Source organism: Heterodontus francisci, chromosome 13 (assembly GCF_036365525.1).
Source record: "Heterodontus francisci isolate sHetFra1 chromosome 13, sHetFra1.hap1, whole genome shotgun sequence".
Lineage (NCBI taxonomy): Eukaryota > Metazoa > Chordata > Chondrichthyes > Heterodontiformes > Heterodontidae > Heterodontus > Heterodontus francisci.
In genome coordinates this window covers 101165658-101191088 of record NC_090383.1, presented here as the reverse complement: position 1 = coordinate 101191088, position 25431 = coordinate 101165658, and the positions used below count along the sequence as shown (strand labels likewise).

At 41.0% G+C, this 25431-nt stretch overlaps 1 protein-coding gene across 1 annotated transcript in view; it reads left to right on the top strand.

The window, feature by feature from the left end:
- The window catches only part of LOC137376727 (formin-2-like), a 411942-nt gene that overhangs the window by 274682 nt on the left and 111829 nt on the right, over nucleotides 1-25431 (top strand). Inside the window, exon 19 of the mRNA XM_068045702.1 lies at nucleotides 7103-7195. Within this exon, the coding sequence (XP_067901803.1) occupies nucleotides 7103-7195 (93 nt within the window). The remainder of the gene's footprint in view (nucleotides 1-7102; nucleotides 7196-25431) is intronic.

The following is a 25431-nucleotide window of genomic DNA, read 5'->3' as shown; positions in this document are numbered from 1 at the left end:
ACAGGGTAGACGCTGAGAGATTGTTTCCGCTGGTTGGGGAATCTAAAACATGGGGGCAGAGTCTCAGGATAAGGGACCAATCATTTAAGACTGAGATTAGGAGAAATTACTTCACTCAAAGGGTTGTGAATCTTCGGAATTCTCTGCCCCAGAGGGTTGTGGCTGCTCCATCGTTGAATACGTTTAAGGCGGAGATAGATACATTTTTGGTCTCCTAGGGAATCGAGGGATATGGTGAGCGAGTGGGAAAGTTGAAATGAAGCCTAAGATCAGCTATGATCGTATATGGCGGAGCAGGCTCAATGGGCCATATAGTCTACTCCTCCTAATTCTGGTTTTCTTGTGCAAGTTCTGTTTGTATTCCAAATGCCCTGCTTTATTTTAAAGAAAAGAAGCAAGTTCTGTTTGTATTTGAGCCATTTGTCTTGAGTAGCTTTCTTTTTGAAAGAATTTGTTGTTTCTAATGTGAAGCAAGCATTCATTGCTCAGTTTGTAAAGTTGTTTCTTTAAAGATTTGTTCATGACCCTGTTTTTTTTAAAAAAAAATCTTATGTTAATGGACTATATTGATCTAAGATTCTGCATCCCTGTTTCTCATTTAAATAAATCACTGCAAACTGAACGAACAAACTGTGAAGCCTACCTTGCCTGCCTGTCGCCTTCTCCATGTTTAGCAAACATCCGTGACTGACTGCACTTGTTCAGATTCACAATACGCTTTGCGTAGGGATTTAGTCTGAGAAACTCCCTGCAGGCAGGTTACATTCAGAATGAGTTGAATGTTCACATACTGAAGTTATTGTGATGAAGTGTGCTTGTTTGTCACCATTTCTACCAAAATACGCATCTGCTATGTCTCCGATTTATATCCTGTTACCCTGTGAATTCATTATCTCGGCCAGAATACCACAGGGGGAAAGAAATTGATTTTTTTTAATTTAGAAAAAGGTCCTAAAAGGGAGCTAGATTAAAAATAGCTCTTGCAACTTTCATATTGTTTTTTTATTTTTTTATTTATTTAGAGATACAGCACTGAAACAGGCCCTTCAGCCCACCGAGTCTGTGCCGACCAACAACCACCCATTTATACTAATCCTAATTAATCCCACATTCCCTACCACATCCCCACATTAGGGGCAATTTATAATGACCAATTTACCTATCAACTTGCAAGTCTTTGGCTGTGGGAGGAAACCGGAGCACTCTGCGGAAAACCACGCAGTCACAGGGAGAACTTGCAAACTCCGTACAGGCAGTACCCAGAACTGAACCCGGGTCGCTGGAGCTGTGAGGCTGCAGTGCTAACCAGTGTGCCGCCCTTGTTTTCTCTGAAAAAGTTATTTTGCAATGTTATAAGTCTGTGTGGCTTTTGCAACTCTGCAGCAGTGGAGGGGGTGCAGGTTGGCTGTCAGTACCACCATTTTTTTCTTCTTTGGCCTCCTTGTCTCGAGGTGCCTAGAGGTGGTCAGTGGTTTGTGGAGCAGCTCCTGGAGTGGCTATAAAGGCCAATTCTAGACTGACAGACTCTTCCACAGGCGCTGCAGAAAAAATTGGTTGTCGGGGCTGTTACACAGTTGGCTCTCCCCTTGCACTTCTGTCTTTTTTCCTGCCAGCTGCTAAGTCTGTTCAACTCACCACTCCTTAGCCCTGGTTATCACTGGCAATTGACTCCCACGACTTGTGGTCAGTGTCACAGGATTTCATGTCGTGTTTGCAGACATCTTTAAAGCGGAGACATGGAAGGCCATGATAGCAGTGACTAGCTCGCTGTACAATGCATCCTTGGGGATCCTGCCATCTTCCATGCGACTCACATGGCCAAGCCATCTCAAGTGCCGCTGGCTCAGTAGGGTGTACATGCTCGGGGTGTTGGCCACCTCGAGGACTTCTGTGTTGAAAATACGGTCCTGCCACCTGATGCCAAGGATTCTCTGGAGGCAGCAAAGATGGAATGAGTTGAGACGTCGCTCTTGGCTGACATGAATTGTCCAGGCCTTGCTGCCGTCGAGCAAGGCACTGAGGACACAAGCTTGAAACACTCTGACTTTTGTGTTCCATGTCAGTGCGCCACTTTCCCACACCCTCTTGGCCAGTCTGGACATAGCAGCGGATGCCTTTCCCACGCGCTTGTTGATTTCTGCATTGAGAGACAGGTTACTGGTGATGGTTGAGCCTAGGTAGGTGAACTCTTGAACCACTTCCAGAGCGTGGTTGCTGATATTGATGGATGGAGCATTTCTTACGTTTTGTCCCATGATGTTCGTTTTCTTGAGGCTGATGGTTAGGCCAAATTCGTTGCAGGCAGCTGCAATCCTGTCGATGAGTCTCTGCAGACACACTTCTGTTTGGGATGTTAGTGCAGCATCGTCAGCAAAGAGGAGTTCCCTGATTAGGATTTTCTGTACTTTGGTCTTAGCTCTAAGATGGGCAAGGTTGAACAACCTGCCATCTGATCTTGTGTGGAGGAAAATTCCTTCTTCTGAAGACTTGAACACATGTGAGAGCAGCAGTGAGAAGAAGATCCCAAACAGTGTACGTGCAAGAATATGGTCCTGTTTCATGCCACTCAGGATAGGAAAGGGGTCTGATGAGGCACCTTCACCTGGTGAATAAGGGGCATTACAGCTTGTCAGGTGAGATTCACACATTTCCTTCTCTTCCACCTTCCCCCACCACCACCCAACTGATCAACTTTGCAGGGAAATATTTCATCCTCTGCTTGGCACCTATCCAATCGGTGTGACTCGGATTGAAAATTCACTCAACCATGAATCAAACCTGTGCATCCCCGTTTCATGGCTTTGAGCATTAATGCTAACACTAAGCTGTGTTATGCGGCCTTCAAATTTTAAATGTAATATTCCTTTTGGTTATGCATTGTTAATTTAGTAAATCTCTGTGAATTTGGGAATTTCAGCCTTTATTGCATTACTGCTGCGGCAGGTGATGCCTTCACCTGACAAATCATTGGATTAGTTACACAGCCCATTTTAACCCTCCAATTGCATTAGAGGTGCAAAGCTTGTGCACCTTAAATAGGGCATTAATGAACTTGCTTGAGGACATCTATTCCGTCATGTTCTTTGTTGAACGATGAGTTGTGACTCATTCAGTTAATAAAGGCTGCGTTTGCTGACCGCGCATTCATACTAGCAAGGTGGAAAATGGTTGGACACACTAATGACATCCATAATCGCTGTGCACATGTTCTGCATTGTCAGGGGACTCTTCGTAAAAGTAAACAGGTTTTGTTCGTGATGGACAAATGCTTGAATGTTTATTCGCGGGAAGTAGCTTTTATCATGCATGCATGTATGCAGTGTGATCAAATGATTTATTTAAAATCTTTGCAAAACAATTTGCATTACAACTGCACTCATTTCCCTCTAACCAAGCCATTGTCTAGGCACCCAAATGCTCTTGCATGACAGACAGCAGTTTACATCTACTTTACATTGTTACGACCAGGTAAGAAAGGTGTCTCGGGGTCCCTCTCAGCCTTCACCTGGTCTTACTGTAACAGGGTTTTATTTTTTTAAACACACCATGTTTTGAGCTCCCCCTTGGTGAATCCTTGTTCACTGCTTTCCAATTCTAAGGCAAAGAAATGAGCACAAACAGGCTTTCTTGGATTTAAAGAAGAAAAGTAAAATTTATTGAAACTTAAACTTAAATTCTAATTCGGTTAACGCCTATGGATAGATGACATGTCCACACTAGCATGCACGCGTGATACACACATGCAAACAGGGACAGATAAGAGCTGAAGAAAAATAAAGTGAAAAGGTTTGAGACAATCTCTGAAGGGGGTTTGTTGCTGTGCTTCAAGTTCACTGTACAGTCCTTGATTGTAGGTAGTCTTGCTTTTCGTTGGGGCCCAGTATTATTCTTAAACCTTGTTCCGCGTAGGAGACTTTTCTCTCTTGGGGCTCATGTGTCTTCAGTGGGTTTTGGAGTTCTGTGAGAACAAGATGGGAGCAGGCAGAAGCGAAGTCTTCTCAGCCCAGGAGCAAACAGCTTTCTGAGTTCAAATTCTCTATTGCGATTTCAAAATAAACCTGCAACTGCCAGTTAGCTGGCCTAATAAGTCCTGGCCCTTGTGGATTGTCTTGTCCTAGCAGACCTTGGAATGTCTCCTCTACACACAATACCTGGTCATCAAAGGTCCATCGTGGGTTCAATTGAAGTACCATCTGTCAATATGCAAAAATATCTTTCCAGCCAGTCTGGCAGCCCTTGGAAGAAGCCTTTTCTTTTTATCCAGCAACAATTTGAAATTTAATGTCCATGTAGCAAAATTAATATGCCTCATTCTTGGCAGGTGGGGGCCTACATGACAACATCTACAATCTAGTATATTGTAATTTAAACAAAAAGTGCTGGGAACACTCAGCATGTCGGGCAGCATCTGTGGAGACAGAAACCGAGTTAATGTTTCAGGTCAATAATCTTTCATCAATGCTGGAGGCCCGATGAAAGGAAATGCTAAGTTTTTCCAGCATCGGCAGTACTTTGTTTGGTTTAGTACTTCTGTTAAGTATGTTGTATTGTATTCATGGGTTTCTGTATGATTTCCTTCATATTCAAGATACAGAATACAGGTTTGGTATCCACATAAAATCATAGAAACTTACAGCACAGAAGCAGGCCATTTGACCCATCATACCACTGCTGTCTCTTTAAAAGAGCAGTCATGCTTAGTCCCTAACACTTTTTTTTTGTCTGTTCCTCATCCTCAAGTACCATCCTCACTTAAAATAATGTCTGGAATCAGCTTCCCCACCTTTTCAGATAGTGTTCCAGATCCCAACTGAGTGGTGGGGGGGGAAAAAAATTCTCATCTCGCCTCTAGATTTTTGCCAATGATTTTAAGTCTAGGACCTATGGTTTTTGACCCATCTCTGTTCTGTCTATAAATGTGACCCCTATCTTCATTTGGCTTACCACTCCCATTCGTACCCTGCCATCTATGGGCCTCTGTATCTGTTCACCCAAACATGACGCAAGCTTCGGGAACAATATTTCATCTTTCTCATGGGCACACTGCATCCCTCAGATCTGAGAATTAACTTCAACTTCAGAGTGTGGCCATATTTCCTGTTTTCTTGAAAGCAGGGGGTGCTGAGGATGAAGATGTGCCTGTCAGCATCTGGGCGAAGGTAGATTGGCATTTTGTGTCAGTGAACAGTTCTGGTAGGGGTGGGTCTGTGCCCTATGTTTCAGTCTGTCTTTTATTTTGGATAAAAGTAGTGGCATTTTGAAATATCTCTAATGGTGTTTTGCATCTAATATTTGCACTTCTCTGGGGAAACTTGGGCTTGAGTTCATGGGATTTACTGAAGCTATTTTGCAAGCTGTATAAAGAGACTCAATAAGTTAGCTCCTCGAATGTAAAGGTGCTTTCAAATTTGAGATTTTGTTTCATCACAGCGCACTGGACGTTCATGGAGTGTGGCAGGACTTGTTATACACTTACGCCCCTTAGTCTCCTTCTCATGGTGGGGAGCCCTCCACCCCCCCCCCCCCCCCCCACCCCGTGGTGAAACCAGCCCAAGAAATGATAACAGAAACTCACAAGAAAGGCTTTTAAAAATGTATTGGAGGGTATCAGAGTACAGAATCAGTCCTTGAGAAAATGGGCTTATGATCACTGGTCTTTCTAAGTTTTCTTTGTTGCACCTGGTGCAGTACATTTACTTTTTTGCTAGGTGGAGGAAGAAAGTGAGGCTTTTTTTAATGGATGCTTATACTCTTTCAAATGTTTTGCTATTGAGCCATACATCAGATCACTGAAGCTGAACTTTGATCAGTAGCGATTGTGTGACCACAATGGACCAGAATTTGCTGCCAAAATAATGGTTGAGGCTAATGGCACTCACTGTTACTTATGTACAAATGCTATAGCAACTTCAGATAAGGGACAGATGCGTGGTTAAATGTAAATATCCAAATGTTGCTGTTCGAGTAACGCCTCACCACCATTAGCTTCCTGAAAATAGTCTCTTCTGTCTGGCTTGCCATTTAAAATGCATTGAATGACGCTAAGGTATGTGGTATTTAGGAATTAAACTTGCCGCTGGAAGTTAAGTGTTGCACATTTCAGTCTTAAGTACCCTCACTCTCTGTTAATCCCATCTTTCTTTCCCTGTACTACATTTCTCTTGCTCTACCTGATCTGACATTAAATTCACCCGCTCTAATTTACACTTTCTTTTTCAGCCTGGTGCTATGAATTTCACAATCCTTCAATCTGATTGGTTAAGGAGATACACAGTTGCTTGTCTTTTTCACTCAAGTCCCAGATGCCCTGATTCCCTCACTGACATTGCCAGTTTGCACTTTCAGCAATACCACTTACCATGCAAAAACTTAAAAGACCTAAACGTACAAAAGTAAGTCTAACTAAGAGCAGATGTAGTTAGATGCCCTGCCGGATCAAATTATGGCCCATTTTCTTGTGTATTTCACTTGTTCGTTTGTGAATGGTCTTGGAATTGTTTAAAAGCCCAAAACTCATGAGTAACATTTGAGAAGTCAATCCTATTTGCATGAAATCCTTTCGCAGTAGCAAGTTCAATGCTGACTAACCCACTGGATTGTTTGATGATCAAAATCAGAAGCTTGTCATCCAATCTTGAAAACTAGTGAATAAAATAATGTTTCTCATTCAGTTGTTAAAATGCTTCATTATAGAAACCAATCTCTTGGCTGCACCTAGTCGATGCAGGATCCCTATTTTATCTTCAACTTCTAGGCCGAAACTAGTTGATTTAAAAAAAAAAGTGCATTATTGTTTTACGTAAAGAGTGACTTGTTTTTCTGCAACCAGCTGGCACTGGGGCTAAAGGAATTATCAGTGCATTGGTGTCATGCATATCAAGAAGCATATTTTGAGTGAATATTCCCAAGAGCATTTGTCTTGTAAAGCTAAAACTAACAATGACTTTTCTTTCACTCCCACCAAAGTGGGTTAGAAAAATCAAGCGTGTTGTTTCCAAAACCTATCCATAATTCTGCACTCCCATTTCAAAATGTAAGTTGTAAAAGTCATGACTTTTTTGAACTTGATAGTCATTGGGGTTTTTCACCTTTTTTGTTGCAGCTTGTGAGACAGAAATGGACAAAGTCTGCCGCCTTTCACCAGAAGAACATCTACAGCCTTTTAAAGACAAAATGGAAGAATTCATTAATCAAGGTAAATGGAACAGAGTTCATACTTTTTATAAATAAAAGACGAGGTAAGTGATATGTATTTTCATCACTACAATGATGAATTGAACAGATGTTTTGCATCGGTCTTCACTATTGAGGATACAAGTAACATCCCAGTATTAGCTGTAGGTCAGGAAATGGAAGGGAGGGAGGAACTCAAGAAAATTACAATCACCAGGGAAGTAGTACTGAACAAATTGTTGGAGCTGCGGGCTGACAAGTCCCCGGGTCCTGATGGACTTCATCCTAGGGTGTTAAAAGAAGTGGCTAGTGAGATAGTTGATGCATTAGTTTTAATTTTCCAAAATTCCCTATATTCAGGGAAGGTTCCTTTAGATTGGAAAATAGCGAATGTAACTCCTTTATTCAAAAAGGGGGAGACAGAAAGCAGGAAACTACGGGCCAATTGGCTTAACATCGGTCTTAGGGAAAATGTTAGAAGCGATTATTAAAGATGTTATAGTAGGGCATTTAGAAAAATTGAAGGTAATCAGGCAGAGTCAACATGGTTTTGTGGAAGGGAAATCATGTTTCACCAATTTATTGGAGTTCTTTGAGGGAGTTGCATGTGCTACGAATAAAGGAGAACCAGTAGATGTATTGTACTTAGATTTCCAGAAGGCATTTGATAAGGTGCCACATCAAAAGTTATTGCAGAAAATAAAAGCTCATGGTGTAGGGGGTAACATATTGGCATGGCTAGAAGATTGGATAGCTAACAGGAAACAGTAGGCATAAATGGGTCATTTTCTGGTTAGCAAGATGCAACAAGTGGTGTGCCACAGGGATTTGTGCTGGGGTCTCAACTTTTTACAATTTATATAAATGACTTGGATGAAGGGAACGTATGGTTGCTAAATTTGCTGATGACACAACGACATGTAGGAAAGTAACTTGTGAAGGGGACATGAGGCTACAAGGGATATAGATGGCTTAAGTGAGTGGGCAAAGACCTAGCAAACAGAGCATAATGTGGGAAAATGTGAAATTGTCCATTTTGGCAGGAAGAATAAAAAAAAGCATATTATTTAAATGGTGAGAGATTGCAGAGCTCTGAGGTGCAGAGGGATCTGGGTGTCCTAGTGCATGAATTGTAAAAGGTTAGTATGCAGGTACAGCACGTAATTAGGAAAGCTAATAGAATGTTATCGTTTATCGCAAAGGGAATTGAATACAAAAGTAGGGAGGTTATCCTTCAGCTATACAGGGCATTGGTGAAAGCACATCCGGATTACTGTGTACAGTACTGGTCTCCTTATTTAAGGAAGGATGTAAATGCGTTGGCAGTAGTACAGAGAAGGTTTACTAGACTAATACCTGAGATGGGTGGCCTGTCTTGCGACGAAAGATTGGACAGGCTAGGCTTGTATCCACTGGAATTTTGACAAAGTTCCACATAAGAGATTAGTGTGTAAAATTAAAGCACATGGGATTGGGTGTAGTGTACTGCGATGGATAGAAAATTGGTTGGCAGACAGGAAACAAAAAGGAGGAATAAATGGGCCATTTTCCGAATGGCAGGCAGTGACTAGTGGGGTACCACAGGGATCGGTGCTAGGACCCCAGCTATTCACAATATATATTAATGATTTAGATGAGGGAATTAAATGTAATATCTCCAAATTTGCAGATGACGCAAAACTGGGTGGGAGGGTGAGTTGTGAGGAGGATACAGGGTGATTTGGACAAGTTGAGTGAGTGGGCAAATGCATGGCAGATGCAGTATAATGTGGATAAATGTGAGGTTATCCACTTTGGTAGCAAAAACAGGAAGGCAGATTACTTTCTGAATGGCTATAAACTGAGAGAGGGGAATATGCAACGAGACCTGGGTGTTCTCTTACACCAGTCGCTGAAGGTAAGCATGCAGGCGCAACAGGCAGTAAAAAAGGCAAATGGTATGTTGGCCTTCATAGCGAGAGGATTTGAGTACAGGAGCAGGGATGTCTTGCTGTAATTATACAGGGCCTTGGTGAGGCTATACCTGGAATATTGTGTGCAGTTTTGGTCTCCTTATCTGAGGAAGGACGTTCTTGCTATAGAGGGAGTGCAGTGAAGGTTTACCAGACTGATTTCTGGGATGGCGGGACTGACGTATGAGGAGAGATTGGGTCGGTTAGGATTATATTCGCTGGAGTTCAGAAGAGTGAGGGGGGATCTCATAGAAACCTATAAAATTCTAACAGGACTTGACAGGGTAGATGCAGGAAGGATGTTCCTGATGGTGGGGGAGTCCAGAACCAGGGGTCATAGTCGAAGGATACGGGGTAAACCCTGCAGGACTGAGATGAGGAGAAATTACTTCACCCAGAGAGTGGTGAGCCTGTGGAATTCGCTACCGCAGAAAGCAGTTGAGGCCAAATCATTGTATGTTTTCAAGAAGGAGTTAGATTTTGCTCTTGGGTCTAAAGGGGTCAAAGGGTATGGGGAGAAAGCGGGAATAGTTACTGCGTTGGATGATCAGCCATGATCATAATGAATGGAGGAGTAGGCTCGAAGGGCCGAATGGCCTACTCCTATTTTCTATTTTTTTTAATTTAGCAGTGTAAGAGGCGACTTGATTGAAACATATAAGATCCTGATGCGGAAAGGATGTTTCCCCTTGTGGGAGAATCTCGATCTATGGGTCATTGTTTAAAAATAAGGGGTCGCTCATTTAAGACCAAGGTGAGGAGAAATTTTTTCTCTGTGGGTCGTGAGTCTTTGGAATTCTCTTCCTCAAAAGGCTGTGGAAGCAGAGTCTTTTAATATGTTTAAGTAGATAGATTCTTGATAAGCAAGGGGGTGGAAGGTTATCGGGGGTAGGTGGAAATGTGGAGTAATCAGTTCAGCCATGAACTTATTGAATGGCAGAGCAGGCTCGAGTGGCCAAGTGGCCTATTCCTGCTCCTAATTCGTATGTTCGTGTAAGAAACTGCCAAGTGGCACAGTTAATCAGCATCGCAAATACTTTGGAAGCATATCGGCACCTGAGGAGAATTTCTGGGATGCACCAAAAAAAACTATGTATCCAATTTTAAATTGCTTTCTTAGACTATATATAACCATGTTATTAGCTTTCTTCAATAAGGTTATAAAGATATTTGTAACCGAGACAAGCCTACTAATCATGAGAACACAGTTTCAATGATCCTTGTCAGTGGTTTGGGAGCAGATTTTTCCTCTTCCATATTCATCTCCTACAAGCACACAGAATTTCTTGTTTTATTTTGCAAAATAGTAGGAGTAGATGACAAGTTGGCCACTTTAGGAGAATGAGTCAACCCAAAACACATGTTTCCAAGTTATGGCCAGTGTGCAACATAGATCCAACAGACCAGGCAACTTTTTCACCCAGAGGGTGGTGGGTGTCTGGAATTCGCTGCCAGGGACAGTGGTGGAGGCAGAAACCCTCAATTCTTTTGTAAGGTTCCTGGATATAGACCTGAAGTGCTGTAACTGGCAAGGCTATAGACCAGGTGCTGGAAGGTGGGATTAGTTTGGGCGGCTAGTTTTTTTTCAGTTGGCACGGACACGATGGGCTGAATGGCCTCCTTCTGTGCTGTAATTTTTCTATGGTTCTACTTGCTTTCTATTGGTTCTCATATTTCTGACTAGCTTTTCGTGCTATTTGAGATTTGGAAAGGACTGTTTTTAATCCAGTTTCAATTGGTGGATACATCCTAAATCAGAACAGAATGTTGGCATCTACAGTTTGAGATATATGCAAGTTAATGGGAATATTTACTTTAAATGTGGCCAGTGGCTTCCATGGTATGCACCTAAGTGGCTCCGAAAGACAAGAAGCTTGGACATCCCTTCTATCCAATATTTGACACCTGGAATAATGACCCTCCAAAGGATTTCAAGTTCCTGTTGTATTCCAACATTTGAACAGTATGGGGACTGACCGTTGTAATCTTGTTTGAATACTTCAGCTATGCTCGTTAATCTGTTAATATCTCATTCAGAAAGCTCTGGGTAACTAAGGTGAGCAATTAGTTTTGGCTCTACTGAAATTCATATGACTCAAATCTGAAGTCCAATAGGGGGAAAATACAAGCCCCCAGGACACCAAGCTAAGTGGCCAGGTTGGGCACTGAGACTATCAGGGTAAAGTGAACATATCAAATGTATACAAGAATGTCAGGCAAGATTTCTGAAAATTCTAATTCAAGCAGCCGAAAAAGGCCCTTGAAGACTGAAATCGAAGTATTTAGAACCATATCCGCAATAGTGTGTGGCATTCGAATTTATGTCAAACTTCATGCGCTATTCAAGTAGGATCGCAATTAAACTTCAGTGGAATTAACCCATTTCCAATTTGCTTGATTTCACTGTTTAGTTCAGAATTCAGACCCAATCATAACCATATATGCCATTGCAGTCAAATGGCATGTCGGCACTTCTCTGCTCTTGAATAGGGCATGAACACAATCTGGGGCCTTTATGCAACTAAAAGTCATTAATGGACAGTCTGCGATACAAGAGTGCAGGGTTAGCTTTGATCAGTGAAGGTACACCACAGTCAGAAACATTATTTTAGAAATAGAACACCTTTGTTTTGTAAGAAATTTATTGTTCTTGAAATCAATTTAGGAGGAGGAGTAAAATAATCTTTAGTTCTTTACAGACAGTCTTTCTTCTCCAGCACTCAGAAAAAAAATTATTTTATTAGCTGTAGATATTGACTTTAAAACCACAATGTCTCAACTTATTTCATTTTTAAACACATTTCTCCAAAGCCCCAAGACAGTAAAGTTTGTTTACTTTTAGAACTGTCCATCAAACATGTGGGTGTGTGACTGGGATCACAGGCTGCTGTCAGACTGGAGCCTGTAGTCCTGGTCTCGCTGCCATGCTTGACTGATGGCTCCAAAAGTAAACAAATATAGCAAACTTTTGAATTACTATGGCTCAGTAGCTAAGAGGAATTGGGAGTCTTTTCTTAACCTTAGCTGGTGGGGGGAAAAATATTTTGGAAAGTACTTTAGAGTTAAATTTAAAACAAAACTGTGGGTCAATGTAGCTGCAACCTGCCCCCTCAGCTGTTTGGAGGTGTAAACCTGCTAAGACATGGGCAAATAGATTCTTGCTAAGCAAGGGGGTGATAGGCTATCGGGGGTAGGTGGAAATGTGGAGTAATCCGTTTAACCATAAACTTATTGAATGGCGGAGCAGGCTCGAGAGGCCGAGTGGCCTACTCCTGCTCCTAATTCGTATGTTCATATATTTAGCACAACAGTGCCTGAAACAAATGATGCATTAACCACTTGAGAGTCACAGACTGGCCAATAAACTTGTGGTTCAACAGGGCTTTTGAATACATGCCAGTCAAGTTTTTAACTTGATACCACAACTCTTCAAGTATGTAAGGGTGGAAGAGGAAAGGATTAATTTATTCAGTGTATTTCTATCAAAAACATAAATGTCAAATTTCCTAACTTACATACTGTAGCTCAATTTCAGGCACTGTTGAATATTCCAATTTTAAAATGGATATGCAGCAATAATTTGAAGGCACTGTTCTGATATTCCGAATGGCTTGAGTCATTTTTTAAAATTTGATTAATCATAGAATATACTATCAGGCAGTGCAATCTAAATTCTTGCCACTCATTGCATAAAGTTTTTCTTCAGGTCACTTCTGGGTCCTTGCTAATCACCTTAAATCTGTGCCCTCTGATTATCAAGTATTCAACCATTGGAAACAGTTTCTCTTTACTTATTCTGTCTAAACCCTTCATGATTTTAAGCACCTCTATCAAATCTCCTCTTGGCCTTCTCTGCTGTAAGGAGAATAACCCCTGCTTCTTCAGTGTATCCGCGCAACAATTTAATCCCTCACCCCAGAACCATTTCTATTCGACCTTTGCTGGACCCTCTCCAAAGTCTGTTGCATTGTGTCCAATTCTTGGCATCACATTTTATCAGCTGAGGCTGAATTATTGCCTTGAAACCCCTAAAGGTTATGGCCCAGCTTTTGTGGATATAATGACAGCAAAGCTGTCAGCATTCGCTATCATTACTCTGTGAAACATGCAGCAATGTCTGCCATCTGCACATGGATGATTAACTGCCAAAATCCAGGAGTTGCTGTCAGTGGTTTCCCTGATGCTCCACAGGTTGAAGTTCTCACTGATGGAAATCATCTAGAAATCACTGAATTGATGTGAACTTCCAATGCTGCTATTGTCACTTTGAAAAGCCTTGAAAAAGTTACACTCAGTTGAATGAAATGTAACTGGATTTCTAACGTTCTATACCAAGTCATTGTCACTGATGAGAAAACTCTCTGGCCCTGAAAAATTAATTTTATAATTGTGGAATGCCAATTTTCATCCATTCTATGATGCCATTGATTTTTAAAATTGTTTTATTAAAAATATTGTTTGACATTACAGTTGCTACCATAATCCAATGTATATGTCCCCATATTTATTTTGTTTTCTGTTAGTTATAAAAATTGAATGATTTTAAAAACTGCCTGTTATTTCTTGGTTTATTGTCTGTGAGAATTCGTCATTGTGATTGGCTACTTAGCCTGTTTCATGGCCTCACTGGTGCTGGACAGCAGAGATTCTCTATAACAGGCACCAGGATGGGCAGCTTGCTTTGAGGTCACTGGCAAGTGCCATCACTTTGCTGCTGTCCACAAAATCCAGACCTATAAGTTTTGTGGAGAGGCAAGTGTTTGTTTTTGCATTCTTATACTGACGGCAGCTGATAACTACCATCTTCTTCTTGTTATTGATGTTTTATGATCATTAACCCATCCATATGAATATGATTTCTCAAATTATCAGAAACACCTTTAGTTCATTGAGGCTTATTTTTATGCCAGCAAGTGATATTTGTTTCACTGCCTGCCAAGTAGGTTGTTTAATTCATTATTCAAGGAATGGCTGCAGGGGGAGTTAAGTCCTCCAAATTGCCTGGTTAACACCAAAATGATAGCCATCAAATTGGGCAAGTATCTGCAGGTGTACTGCTGGAAGATATACCATCAAGAAAACTAAATTCTCATTCAGTGACTATGAAAAATTTTTAGACATCCAGATTGATATTTGCCAACATATTTAGTGAGGATCTACTTTTTTTTTTAAAAAGTGACCTGTCCATGGAAGTGTAACTAGGCTTGCTCCTCCTCTTGATGTAACATTTTGAGGTCATGGATATCAAACTATAGGCCCTCCAAGCAACACTACAACATAAATGATTTCTCTCCAAATCATTTTGATTGTGTTGGTATGGAATTTAGTTATTAAAATTAGATTGAAGGTATTCTTCATTTTGTATATGTATGGCAAGATTTTGGGGTTTTTGGTATCATCTATTGAACTACCTCAGTGTAGCTATTTCGACTTTGATTATCTGTTGGTAGTTCTTTGAGTCAAATCATTCACTATTCTGAGAAAATGTACATTCAGTGTACAGACTGCAGTGGGGACTTTTTAGACTTATAATCTGATAGTTTAGTGCTAATTAAATACGAATATTTGACAACTTTACACCAACCTGACATCTAACGCTAGTATTTGTAGTATTTAGACTGGCTATTCTCAAACTTCGGGGCTTTAAAATGTGGAAGTGGGAGTATAATTGCTCCTTGAGTCATTTCAAAATCCCAAACTCCTTTATCTACTTTAATTTTTTAAAAATTCTACTGTGGATTATGCAATGCTTTTCACAAATAAAAATTGGTATCAAAGGTAAAAAAAAAATTGAGAGAATAGAACCTAAACTATTTACATGGGTGTATCTTTCTCTAGTTGCTCTCCAGTCTCCCCTCATGTCCTCTTTGCGAACATCTTGTTCTTGAGACCTACCTCCCTATCTCTTGACCCTATTGTCACTAAACTGCTGACCATGTGACCTCCCTTCCTGGATCCCATGTTGGCTGATATTGTTATGGTTCCCTCTCCTCAGGTGCTCTCCCCTCTCCTTCAAATCTGGCATCATCACTCCTCCCCTTAAAAACAAACCTTTGACCTCTACGCCTTTGCAAACTATTGCTCCATATCCAAGCTCCCTTTACTATCCAGAATCCTTGAACATGCTCTCATCTTTCCCAGAGCTCCATTTTTGAATCTCTCCAATCAGGTTTCCACCCTTACCTCAGTAGCAAAATGGCACTCATCAAAGTCACAAATTACGTCCTGTGTGACTGTGAAAAGGTAGGCTATTCCGCCTCATTCTTCTTGACCTGTCTTCGGCCTTTGACACGATTGACCACACCATCCTCCTCCAATGCCTCTCCACCGTCGTACAGCTGGGTGGAGCTGCATTTGCCTGGTTCCATTCTTATCTATCATTTTGTAGCTAATCACCTGCAGTGGTTACTCTTCTCACTCATGCACAGTTACTTCTGGTGTCCCCAGGAATCTATCATTGGCTCCCTCTTACTTCTCATCGACATGCTACCCCTTGGTGACATCATCTGAAAACACAGCCTCAGTTTCCACATGTACACTGATGACACCTAGCTCTACCTCACCGCTCTCGACCCCTCTGCTATCTCTAAATTATTGCACTCCTTGTCTGACATCCAGTACTGGATGGGCAGAATTTTTCTCCAACTAAATATTAGAATTAGAACATTACAGCGCAGTACAGGCCCTTCGGCCCTCAATGTTGCGCCGACCTGTGAAACCATCTGACTTACACTATTCCATTTTCATCCATATGTCTATCCAATGACCACTTAAATGCCCTTAAAGTTGGCGAGTCTACTACTGTTGCAGGCAGGGCGTTCCACGCCCCTACTACTCTCTGCGTAAAGAAACTACCTCTGACATCTGTCCTATATCTATCACCCCTCAACTTAAAGCTATGTCCCCTCGTGTTTGCCATCACCATCCGAGGAAAAAGACTCTCACTATCCACCCTATTTAACCCTCTGATTATCTTATATGTCTCTATTAAGTCATCTCTCCTCCTCCTTCTCTCCAACGAAAACAACCTCAAGTCCCTCAGCCTTTCCTCGTAAGACCTTCCCTCCATACCAGGCAACATCCTAGTAAATCTCCTCTGCACCCTTTCCATAGCTTCCACATCCTTCCTATAATGCGGTGACCAGAACTGCACGCAATACTCCAGGTGCGGTCTCACCAGAGTTTTGTACAGCTGCAGCATGACCTCGTGGCTCCGAAACTCGATCCCCCTACTAATAAAAGCTAACACACCATATGCCTTCTTAACAGCCCTATTAACCTGGGTAGCAACTTTCAGGGATTTATGTACCTGGACACCAAGATCTCTCTGTTCATCTACACTACCAAGAATCTTCCCATTAGCCCAGTACTCTGCATTCCTGTTACTCCTTCCAAAGTGAATCACCTCACACTTTTCCGCATTAAACTCCATTTGTCATCTCTCAGCCCAGCTCTGCAGCCTATCTATGTCCCTCTGTACCCTACAACATCCTTCGGCACTATCCACAACTCCACCGACCTTCGTGTCATCCGCAGATTTACTAACCCACCCTTCTACACCCTCTTCCAGGTCATTTATAAAAATGACAAACAGCAGTGGCCCCAAAACAGATCCTTGCGGTACACCACCAGTAACTAAACTCCAGGATGAACATTTGCCATCAACCACCACCCTCTGTCTTTCAGCTAGCCAATTTCTGATCCAAAGCTCTAAATCACCTTCAACCCCATACTTCCGTATTTTCTGCAATAGCCTACCGTGGGGAACCTTATCAAACGCCTTACTGAAATCCATATACACCACATCCACTGCTTTACCCTCATCCACCTGTTTGGTCACCTTCTCAAAAAACTCTAAGGTTTGTGAGGCATGACCTACCCTTCACAAAACCGTGCTGACTATCGCTAATGAACTTATTCTTTTCAAGATGATTATAAATCCTGTCTCTTATAACCTTTTCCAACATTTTACCCACAACCGAAGTAAGGCTCACAGGTCTATAGTTACCAGGGCTGTCTCTACTCCCCTTCTTGAACAAGGGGACAACATTTGCTATCCTCCAGTCTTCCGGCACTATTCCTGTCGACAATGACGACATAAAGATCAAGGACAATCTCCTCCCTGGCTTCCCAGAGAATCCTAGGATAAATCCCATCTGGCCCAGGGGACTTATCTATTTTCACACTTTCCAAAATTGCTAACACCTCCTCCTTGTGAACCTCAATCCCATCTAGCCTAGTAGTCTGAATCTCAGTATTCTCCTCGACAACATTTTCTTTCTCTACTGTAAATACTGACGAAAAATATTCATTTATCGCTTCCCCTATCTCCTCTGATTCCACACACAACTTCCCACTACTATCCTTGATTGGCCCTAATCTAACTCTAGTCATTCTTTTATTCCTGATATACCTATAGAAAGCCTTAGGGTTTTCCTTGATCCTATCCGCCAATGACTTCTCGTGTCCTCTCCTTGCTCTTCTTAGCTCTCCCTTTAGATCCTTCCTGGCTAGGAAAGACCAAAGCCATTGTCTTTGGTCCCCGCCATAAATTCCATTCCCTCACCCCAAACTCCATCCCTCTCGCTGGCAACTGTTTGAGGCTGAACAGGACAGTTCGCACGCAACCTTGGTGTCATATTTAACCCCAAGATGAGCTTCCAACCACACATCTATGCCATCACTAAGACCGTCTGCGTCCAACTCTAATGCCTCCATCCCTGCCTCAGCCACTCTGTTGTGATCCTCATCAATGCCTTTGTTAGCTCTAGACTTGACTATTCCAATGCACTCCTAGATGACCTCCCACATTCCTCCCCTCTCTAATCATCCAAAACTCTAATTGGCTCACGGTTAAGCAATGCCTCAATTTTAAAGTTCTCATCCCGTGTTTTCAAATCCCTCCATTGCCTGGTCCCTCCCTATGTCTGTAATCTCCTCCAGCCCTATAACCCTCTGGTATCTGCACTCCTCTAATTCCAGTCTCTTGAGCACCCCGATTTGAATTGCTCCACCCTTGGTGGCTATGCTATCAGCACTCTGAGCCCTATGCTCTGGAATTCCCTCCCTAAATCTCTCCCCTTCTTTTCATTTCTCTCTCTTCCTTTTAAGACATCATCTGTGCTAATATCTCCTTTTGTCATTTGGTATCAGGTTTTGTTCGGCAACACTCTTATGGAGCACTTGGGAGGTTTTATTATGTTAGATTGTGGTACAAGTAAACAGCCCCTCGAGCATGTTCCACCATTCATTTAGATCAAAGCTGATCTGTACCTTAACTCTCTCTACCCACCCTGGTACTATAACTCTAAATACCTTTGCCTTCCAAAAATCTATCAATTACAGTTTAATTTTGTGTTGGATGATGTGTATTTTGATATTTTTTGGTGAGCAAGAATCCAGTGTTAATAGTTTCTCTTTTTTAAATAACCTTTTTAACTGCACATTCAAGGATATTATCTATCTATTTACCCATCTACCTTCAATATATTGTCTGTGGTGTGTATTGTAAGTTACAATACATTGTAAGTTGACAATATTTTTTAGTCAACCCTGAATATGGCAATCACATCTATATTTGCATTGGAGCTCTTGATCAATACAACAAAATAGAACTTACAAAGTTTTGGTTAAAACCTTCTAACGTCTTCTGATTACTTTGCCATGTGTCCAATTAAGCTCATATAACCTTGATGGAAAATAGTTTAAAATGTTTTTCATTGTCTTTTGGGACTTCCAACACACTCAAAAATACAATAATGCAAACATTCAAGCCATCAGCTAATTTTAGTCATAGACAATCAACAATCATGCTTGAATTTATTAGGTGATGCTATTCAATTGTATCTAACCTGCATCCACTAACCTAGACTCCAGTTATCTTTTCTTGTACATGCACTGTACTTTGCAAGATAACAATTATATATCACTCACTTTTTATTTAAATGCACTCTTACCACCGAATGGCTTGGAATTGGGATTGAATATGCTTGTATAACTAAGCAAGTTATTGTAATTTGTATTTTTCATTGAAGTGTAGTGCATTTCAGCCACTTGGCACAAACCTGGCTGAAATTGTTATGCAATTTTGTGAAAGCAAATATTGGAACTATCAGTAACACTTTATTTCTGCATCTTTTTTGTTAACGTCTCAAATTCATGCTGCTGCCTTGTTTTTAAAATCTTTGGTGAGTTTGATTTGTCTCCATTCCATCAAGATAAAATATTGAGGAATTGTATAAATGTGGAAAGAAATACATATTGCAGCCACCCTCGTTAAAATGTCGTATGCAGTCAATTCTTAACAAATATAGGGAAAGCAACTGAAATTCTATATGTTTTCATTAAAAAGTGACAAAATTGGTGGCATGCGTGTGGAAAAGGTGACTTTATGGTAGCAAGTATAGTATATGGCTCCTGAGATTTTTCAGTGCATATCTTTAACCAGTTACTTTCTGGTTCAATTCAGCGGTGAGAATAAAATTACATTTAGTTTTGTCTTTACCTCTTCCCCACCCAGAGGAGATGGTGGCCTCGAGGTAATGGGCTGAATTTTACGCCACTCCAGCGGGTCGGATGGTAGCATGGGAGCGGCGTAAAATTGAGCAGGAGGCTCCAGGAGACAGTGATCGCTGCCGGCCTTTCGTCGGTGGTGAAGTCCCATCCGCCTATGGTAAAATCCAGCCCGATGTCACTGGTCTAGTAATCCAGCAGCCCAGGCTAATACCCTGGGGACATGGGTCCAAATCTCACCATAGCAGCTGGTGGAATTTCAATTCAAGTAATAAATTCAATGAATTAATTTAAAAATCTGTAATTGAAGGCTAGTCTCAGTTATGGTGCAATGAAACTATTGTCAATTGTCATAAAAACCTATCTGGTTCACTAATGTCCTTTAGGAAAGGAAATCTGCTGTCCTTACCTGGTCTGGCCTACATGTGACTCTGGACCCACAGCAATGTAGTTGAGTCTTACCTGCCTTCTGAAATGATCTAGCAAGCCATTCCGTTGTCAAGGGCAATCAGGGACGGGCAACAAATGTTGGCCTTGCCAGTGATGCCCACATCCCATGGAAGAATAAAAAAGAAAACTAATCACTGAAAAGTGAGGTAGTTACTCATGCTTCACCTCAAACTTCCATCCTTTTAAGATGCTTCTTAAAACTTACATTATCAACCAAGCTTTTAGTCATCTGCCCTAATATCTCCGAATGTGACTCCGTGCTATCTGGTTTCATAGCGCTCCTGTAACATTTTATTATGTTCGCTGATGATTGCACAATGTTCAGCATCATTCGTGACTCCTCAGATACTGAAGCAGTCCGTGTAGAAATGCAGCAAGACCTGGACAATATCCAGGCTTGGGCTGCTAAATTGCAAGTAACATTCGCGCCACACAAGTGCCAGGCAATGACCATCTCCAACAAGAGAGAATTTAACCATCTCCCCTTGACATTCAACGGCATTACCATCGCTGAATCCCCCACTATCAACATCCTAGGGGCTACCATTGACCAGAAACTCAACTGGAGTAGCCATATAAATACCATGACTACAAGAGCAGGTCAGAGGCTAGGAATCCTGAGGCGAGTAACTCACCTCCTGACTCCCCAAAGCCTGTCCACCATCTACAAGGCACAAGTCAGGAGTGTGATGGAATACTCTCCACTTGCCTGGATGGGTGCAGCACCAACAACACTCAAGAAACTCGACACCATCCAGGACAAAGCAGCCCACTTGATTGGCACCCCATCTACAAACATTCACTCCCTCCACCACCGACGCACAGCGACAGCAGTGTGTACCATCTACAAGATGCACTGCAGCAATGCACCAAGGCTCCTTAGACAGCACCTTCCAAACCCGCGACCTCTAGCAACTAGAAGGACAAGGGCAGCAAATACATGGGAACATCACCACCTGCAAGTTCCCCTCCAAGTCACACACCATCCTGACTTGGAACTATATCGCCATTCTTTCACTGTCGCTGGGTCAAAATCCTGGAACTCCCTTCCTAACATCACCGTGGGTATGCCTACCCAAAATGGACTGCAGCGGTTCAAGAAGGCAGCTCACCACCACCTTCTCAAGGGCAATAAATGCTGGCCTGGCCAGCTACGCCTACATCCCATGAATGAATTAAAAACTTTAGTTGCAGTAGTTGCTTGGTGTTCGCTCCTTTAGATCTTGCTGCACATTCCCTGTCCTTGTGGTCTGGTGCTTTGCTATGAAAGTAGGAAATAAAGAGCAGACTCGATAAACTTGCTACCACCACTAACAAATGAAACATTGCATTGGTTGGCTATCTAATGAATGTGGACATTATGGTCAGCATTTGTATTCTTTGAGAGATATGAATATATTGTGAAGAATATTGATATTAAAATAGATAACTGATGTAGTCCAGTAACGTTTTAATGCCAATTTAGAAGGAACAGATTCATATTTCTGAGGAATATTGTTTTGTTTCAGGTAGTAAATTCTTCATGTTGCGCAAGACTTCAATTTAATACCATTTGAAATTAGTATTAAGTTTCAGTAGGCAAGTGTCGATCATTCACTAATGTTGAATAGACACAGTGCTTAGCAGTGATAATTTGCTGCACAACATCTCATTCTAATTTGTAAACTGCTCTTAAGCAGCATACGTTGTCAATTAACCTCCCTGTTTAGGTTTTACTTATGCTAATTAATATAAAATTGAAATCTATTTTTGTTAGCATAGTGGATTTAAATAAACATAGAGCAACTTAAATAGTTTGGCCAAGGTCATTAATTATCCGTTGGCTTCAGTGAAGTAACTTGTCACCAAAGACTGATGTTTAAACAAGAAATTCTGAGGTAAACGATTAATCCAGAACTGTGCTCAGACTTGCCCAATTTTGTAGTACTGCCCTGACTACTTAAAGTGGCTAAAATATTCTACCATTGTATTAACTACATCAGATGTCAAATGAGCCTTCAAATTTCCATAAATAAAACATTTCTTACATATTCATTGTCAGTAGATTGTACATTCAGAGACAGACATGTAGGGGTTTAAAAACTGTATAGTTAACTACCTAATCCTGGAAAAAAAAAATTACAGATTTGGGGGGAAATAATGATCATGGTTTCTAACTGCCACTTTTTCCAAAAACTTATAATCTCATTGCATTAATGGCAAGAACATGTAGTTTAGAATGATTGTAGCAACATGTTGTATAGTTTAATTTCTTTGTAATTCAATTGATTTTATTTTGACAATGAAAGAAATGCATCTTTTTTTTCAATGTTGTGTGGTTGATGGCCCTTTGATCTCAGCAGAATTGTTTTTTTTCTCAACACTCACCTCCTACTCTGTACTTTGAATGTTTAGACAGATATAATCGATGAGCTAGGCTTCACACTGTGATCAGGAAGAAAAACAACTAGACAATTTTTCACCAGCTTAGCAAACACAAAGCATGAAATCCTTTAAAAACTTGATCCTCCTTATCCCAGTTCTGCCAGCAAGTATCCTCCCCTACCCATTTCAAAATAAATAAAGCTGAAGGCTGGGCAACTGTTAATGACATTTTGATTCAATCGTGATATTTTCAGTCCAGTATAACATGAGTTAGGAACTTCTGGTACCAATCTAACAGGATTGGGGGCCACTTTTTATGCAACCTACCAACAAGGCCAGCATGTGTCAGTACAAAGGTTAGCTTTTATAGGATAATCGATGCAAAAGTGATTTTGATAGTTTGGCAATTCTCAGGTTTTTTTTTTAGGAAGGAACCACCTCATTTTGACTGCCATAGAAATTGATTGGCTCAAATAGATAGCAGGTACTCTCTTTAATGAATGAAGAAGCTCACCTTGCAGTTCAAATTAGTGTGATGGGGAAAAGGACAACTGGGATTGTTACCCTATTTGAGGCTAATGAATTCTCTTTTTTATATTAAATGAGCAAAATCCTGCGTTTTTAAAAATCAACATTCCTAAAATTTGCAAATAATTTGATTTTAATTTTGAAGGCAGGTTAAATTAGTAAGTTTCTCCCAAAAAATGAGAAAATAATTGCACATAAATGCCGTTTACATTAGAATTAATGGCTGCCTTTATTGTGAACTGATCACAGCCTAGTGATGCGCGTAATGTTTATATTTGTTACCGTTCTTTTTTCCTGAATGGATTGCATCGGGAGAGGAGGAGGAACCTCAAAACAGTGCAACTAATGAAATAGCCAAAATGCACTGAAAACCAAAAAAAGTGCTTAAAAACAAAGCCCAGTTAAATGCCAATTTTGCATGCAGACAATATTATTTTGCATTGCACTGATATAGAATCTAATATAAAAACAGCTAAGAAAGTTGGCCTAGTCAGGCTGACAACTTGTCCACATTTTTAAAAAGAAGTCATTGTACAGAAAGCAACCCAGAGCATGATCTGCTGAATGTAAAAGGAGTGGAAGAAATAAGTTGCCCTCATGTACCACTGGGCATGAAAGAGGGGGAAAGCTGAACAGCTTTTAATTAGAAGAGCCAGGCTGATGGTCAGCTCATTATTAAGGTTGCATTCTGAAAACTGACTAGTCGAAGTCATCTGTATCCTTATAAGTGTACTCACACAGGGCTAATGGTGTTGTATGACTCTCCACTACTTGCTTAAATGCCAAATAACAGTGTGAAATGGCGGTATAGCTGCAGCTTTAAAAAAACAAAAAAAAAATCATTCTTGGATGGAACAGGAGGGAGAATATCCATCTGTGCCAAACTATTCATATGGCCAGGATTCCCGCAAGTTGAATGACTTTACTTCAAAGTTGTGTTTGCTCTAGTAAAAAAAATCAGGAAAGAAGCAGTGCCATATGGAATTATTAGAAAATAATAACTGTAGAGCAGGGAAGGGGATTTATGGAGTTATTTTCTGAAATGGTGATACAGTTCCAGGTTCCAGAAGTGAAGTACTTTTATTTTTTTGCCAGTTAAAACTGCCATTTTGTAATTGTAGTAGCAATAAATTTTAAGACCGCAAAACCTGACCATTTTACATTGTCTAAAGGCAAGGATTCTACAATTTTATATTCCAATTGGTAGGCACATAAATCATTGCCACCAGTAAATGCATTTGATGGTTATTGAGGCATTCCCTTAACTTTTAATTCTTTACATGGCATGTTGGGAAAGAGAGAACATTAATCTGAGAATGCCAACACATCTCCTCATGAAGGTGTTGCCAAAAAAACTGAGTACCATCATAAACTTGCCAATATGCTACATATTTTAATGTCACAAAAATGGAGTTTCATGCATCAGTTTTGGTGAGGAATTTTGGTGCTTTGGCATACGCAACTAGATGTTGTCAGTGACCATTTTGATACTATTGTCATGACCAGGAACAAACAATGGTTTTTAGTGATGCACAGCCATAATTGCACTACATCAAGAATTGAGGAGCCTCTAATCTAAAACCAAAATCTGCAAACCATTAATCATCCCAAATTGAGTCTTTGAAAGGCGGCCATTATACTTTGCATAAAATAAATCCACTCCTCACAATAATAAAGTAGAACATGATTTGACTCTGTCATGGGTGGAATGCCTTCTGATACAATGGGCAGATCGCTTGGAAAGTAGAGTATTAATTTTTTTATTTGCTGACCACAAGCTAAATACACTGTATTGTGCCCATCACTGAGGCTACTGATGTGTGTAAATTATAAAGTGCACTTAGCTGGTCGATTTATTTTAAGTCATCTTCCTGTCCATTTCAAATGACTGTATGGATACCCATACAATTCTCCTGAGAGTGTAAGACTGTTTACGAAGCAAGTGATTAGGATCTGAACTGCACTGCCTGAGTGTCGTGGAGGCAGATACTATCAGGGCTTTCAAAGGTAATTGGATAAGCACCTGAAGAGACAAGATTTGCGGGGCTACACGGAAAAGGCGGTGGAGTGGGATTAGCTGTGTTGCTCTTGCAGAGAGCTGGCATAGACACGAGGGGCTGAAAGGCCTCTGCCTGTGCTGTAACCATTCTATGATTCTGGAAAATTCATCTTGTGACATATCTGCAGACCCAATCATAGAATCATGTTCACATTTGACTAAACTACTAGGGTAGTGGAAGAATTGGCGTCATATTATAAAATCAAGTATTTGCATGACTGACATGAGCTGAATTTTACTCTCTGAATGATGCTTGCTGATAGTCTAAAATATAAACAATCTCTTACCCAGCCCACCTCCAACTGCCACCCCCCTCCCACCCCCCCCCCCACCCCCCCGCAAAACAAAAGCTACAGATATAAATGATGTATCTTTGATATAATAGCAAATAAT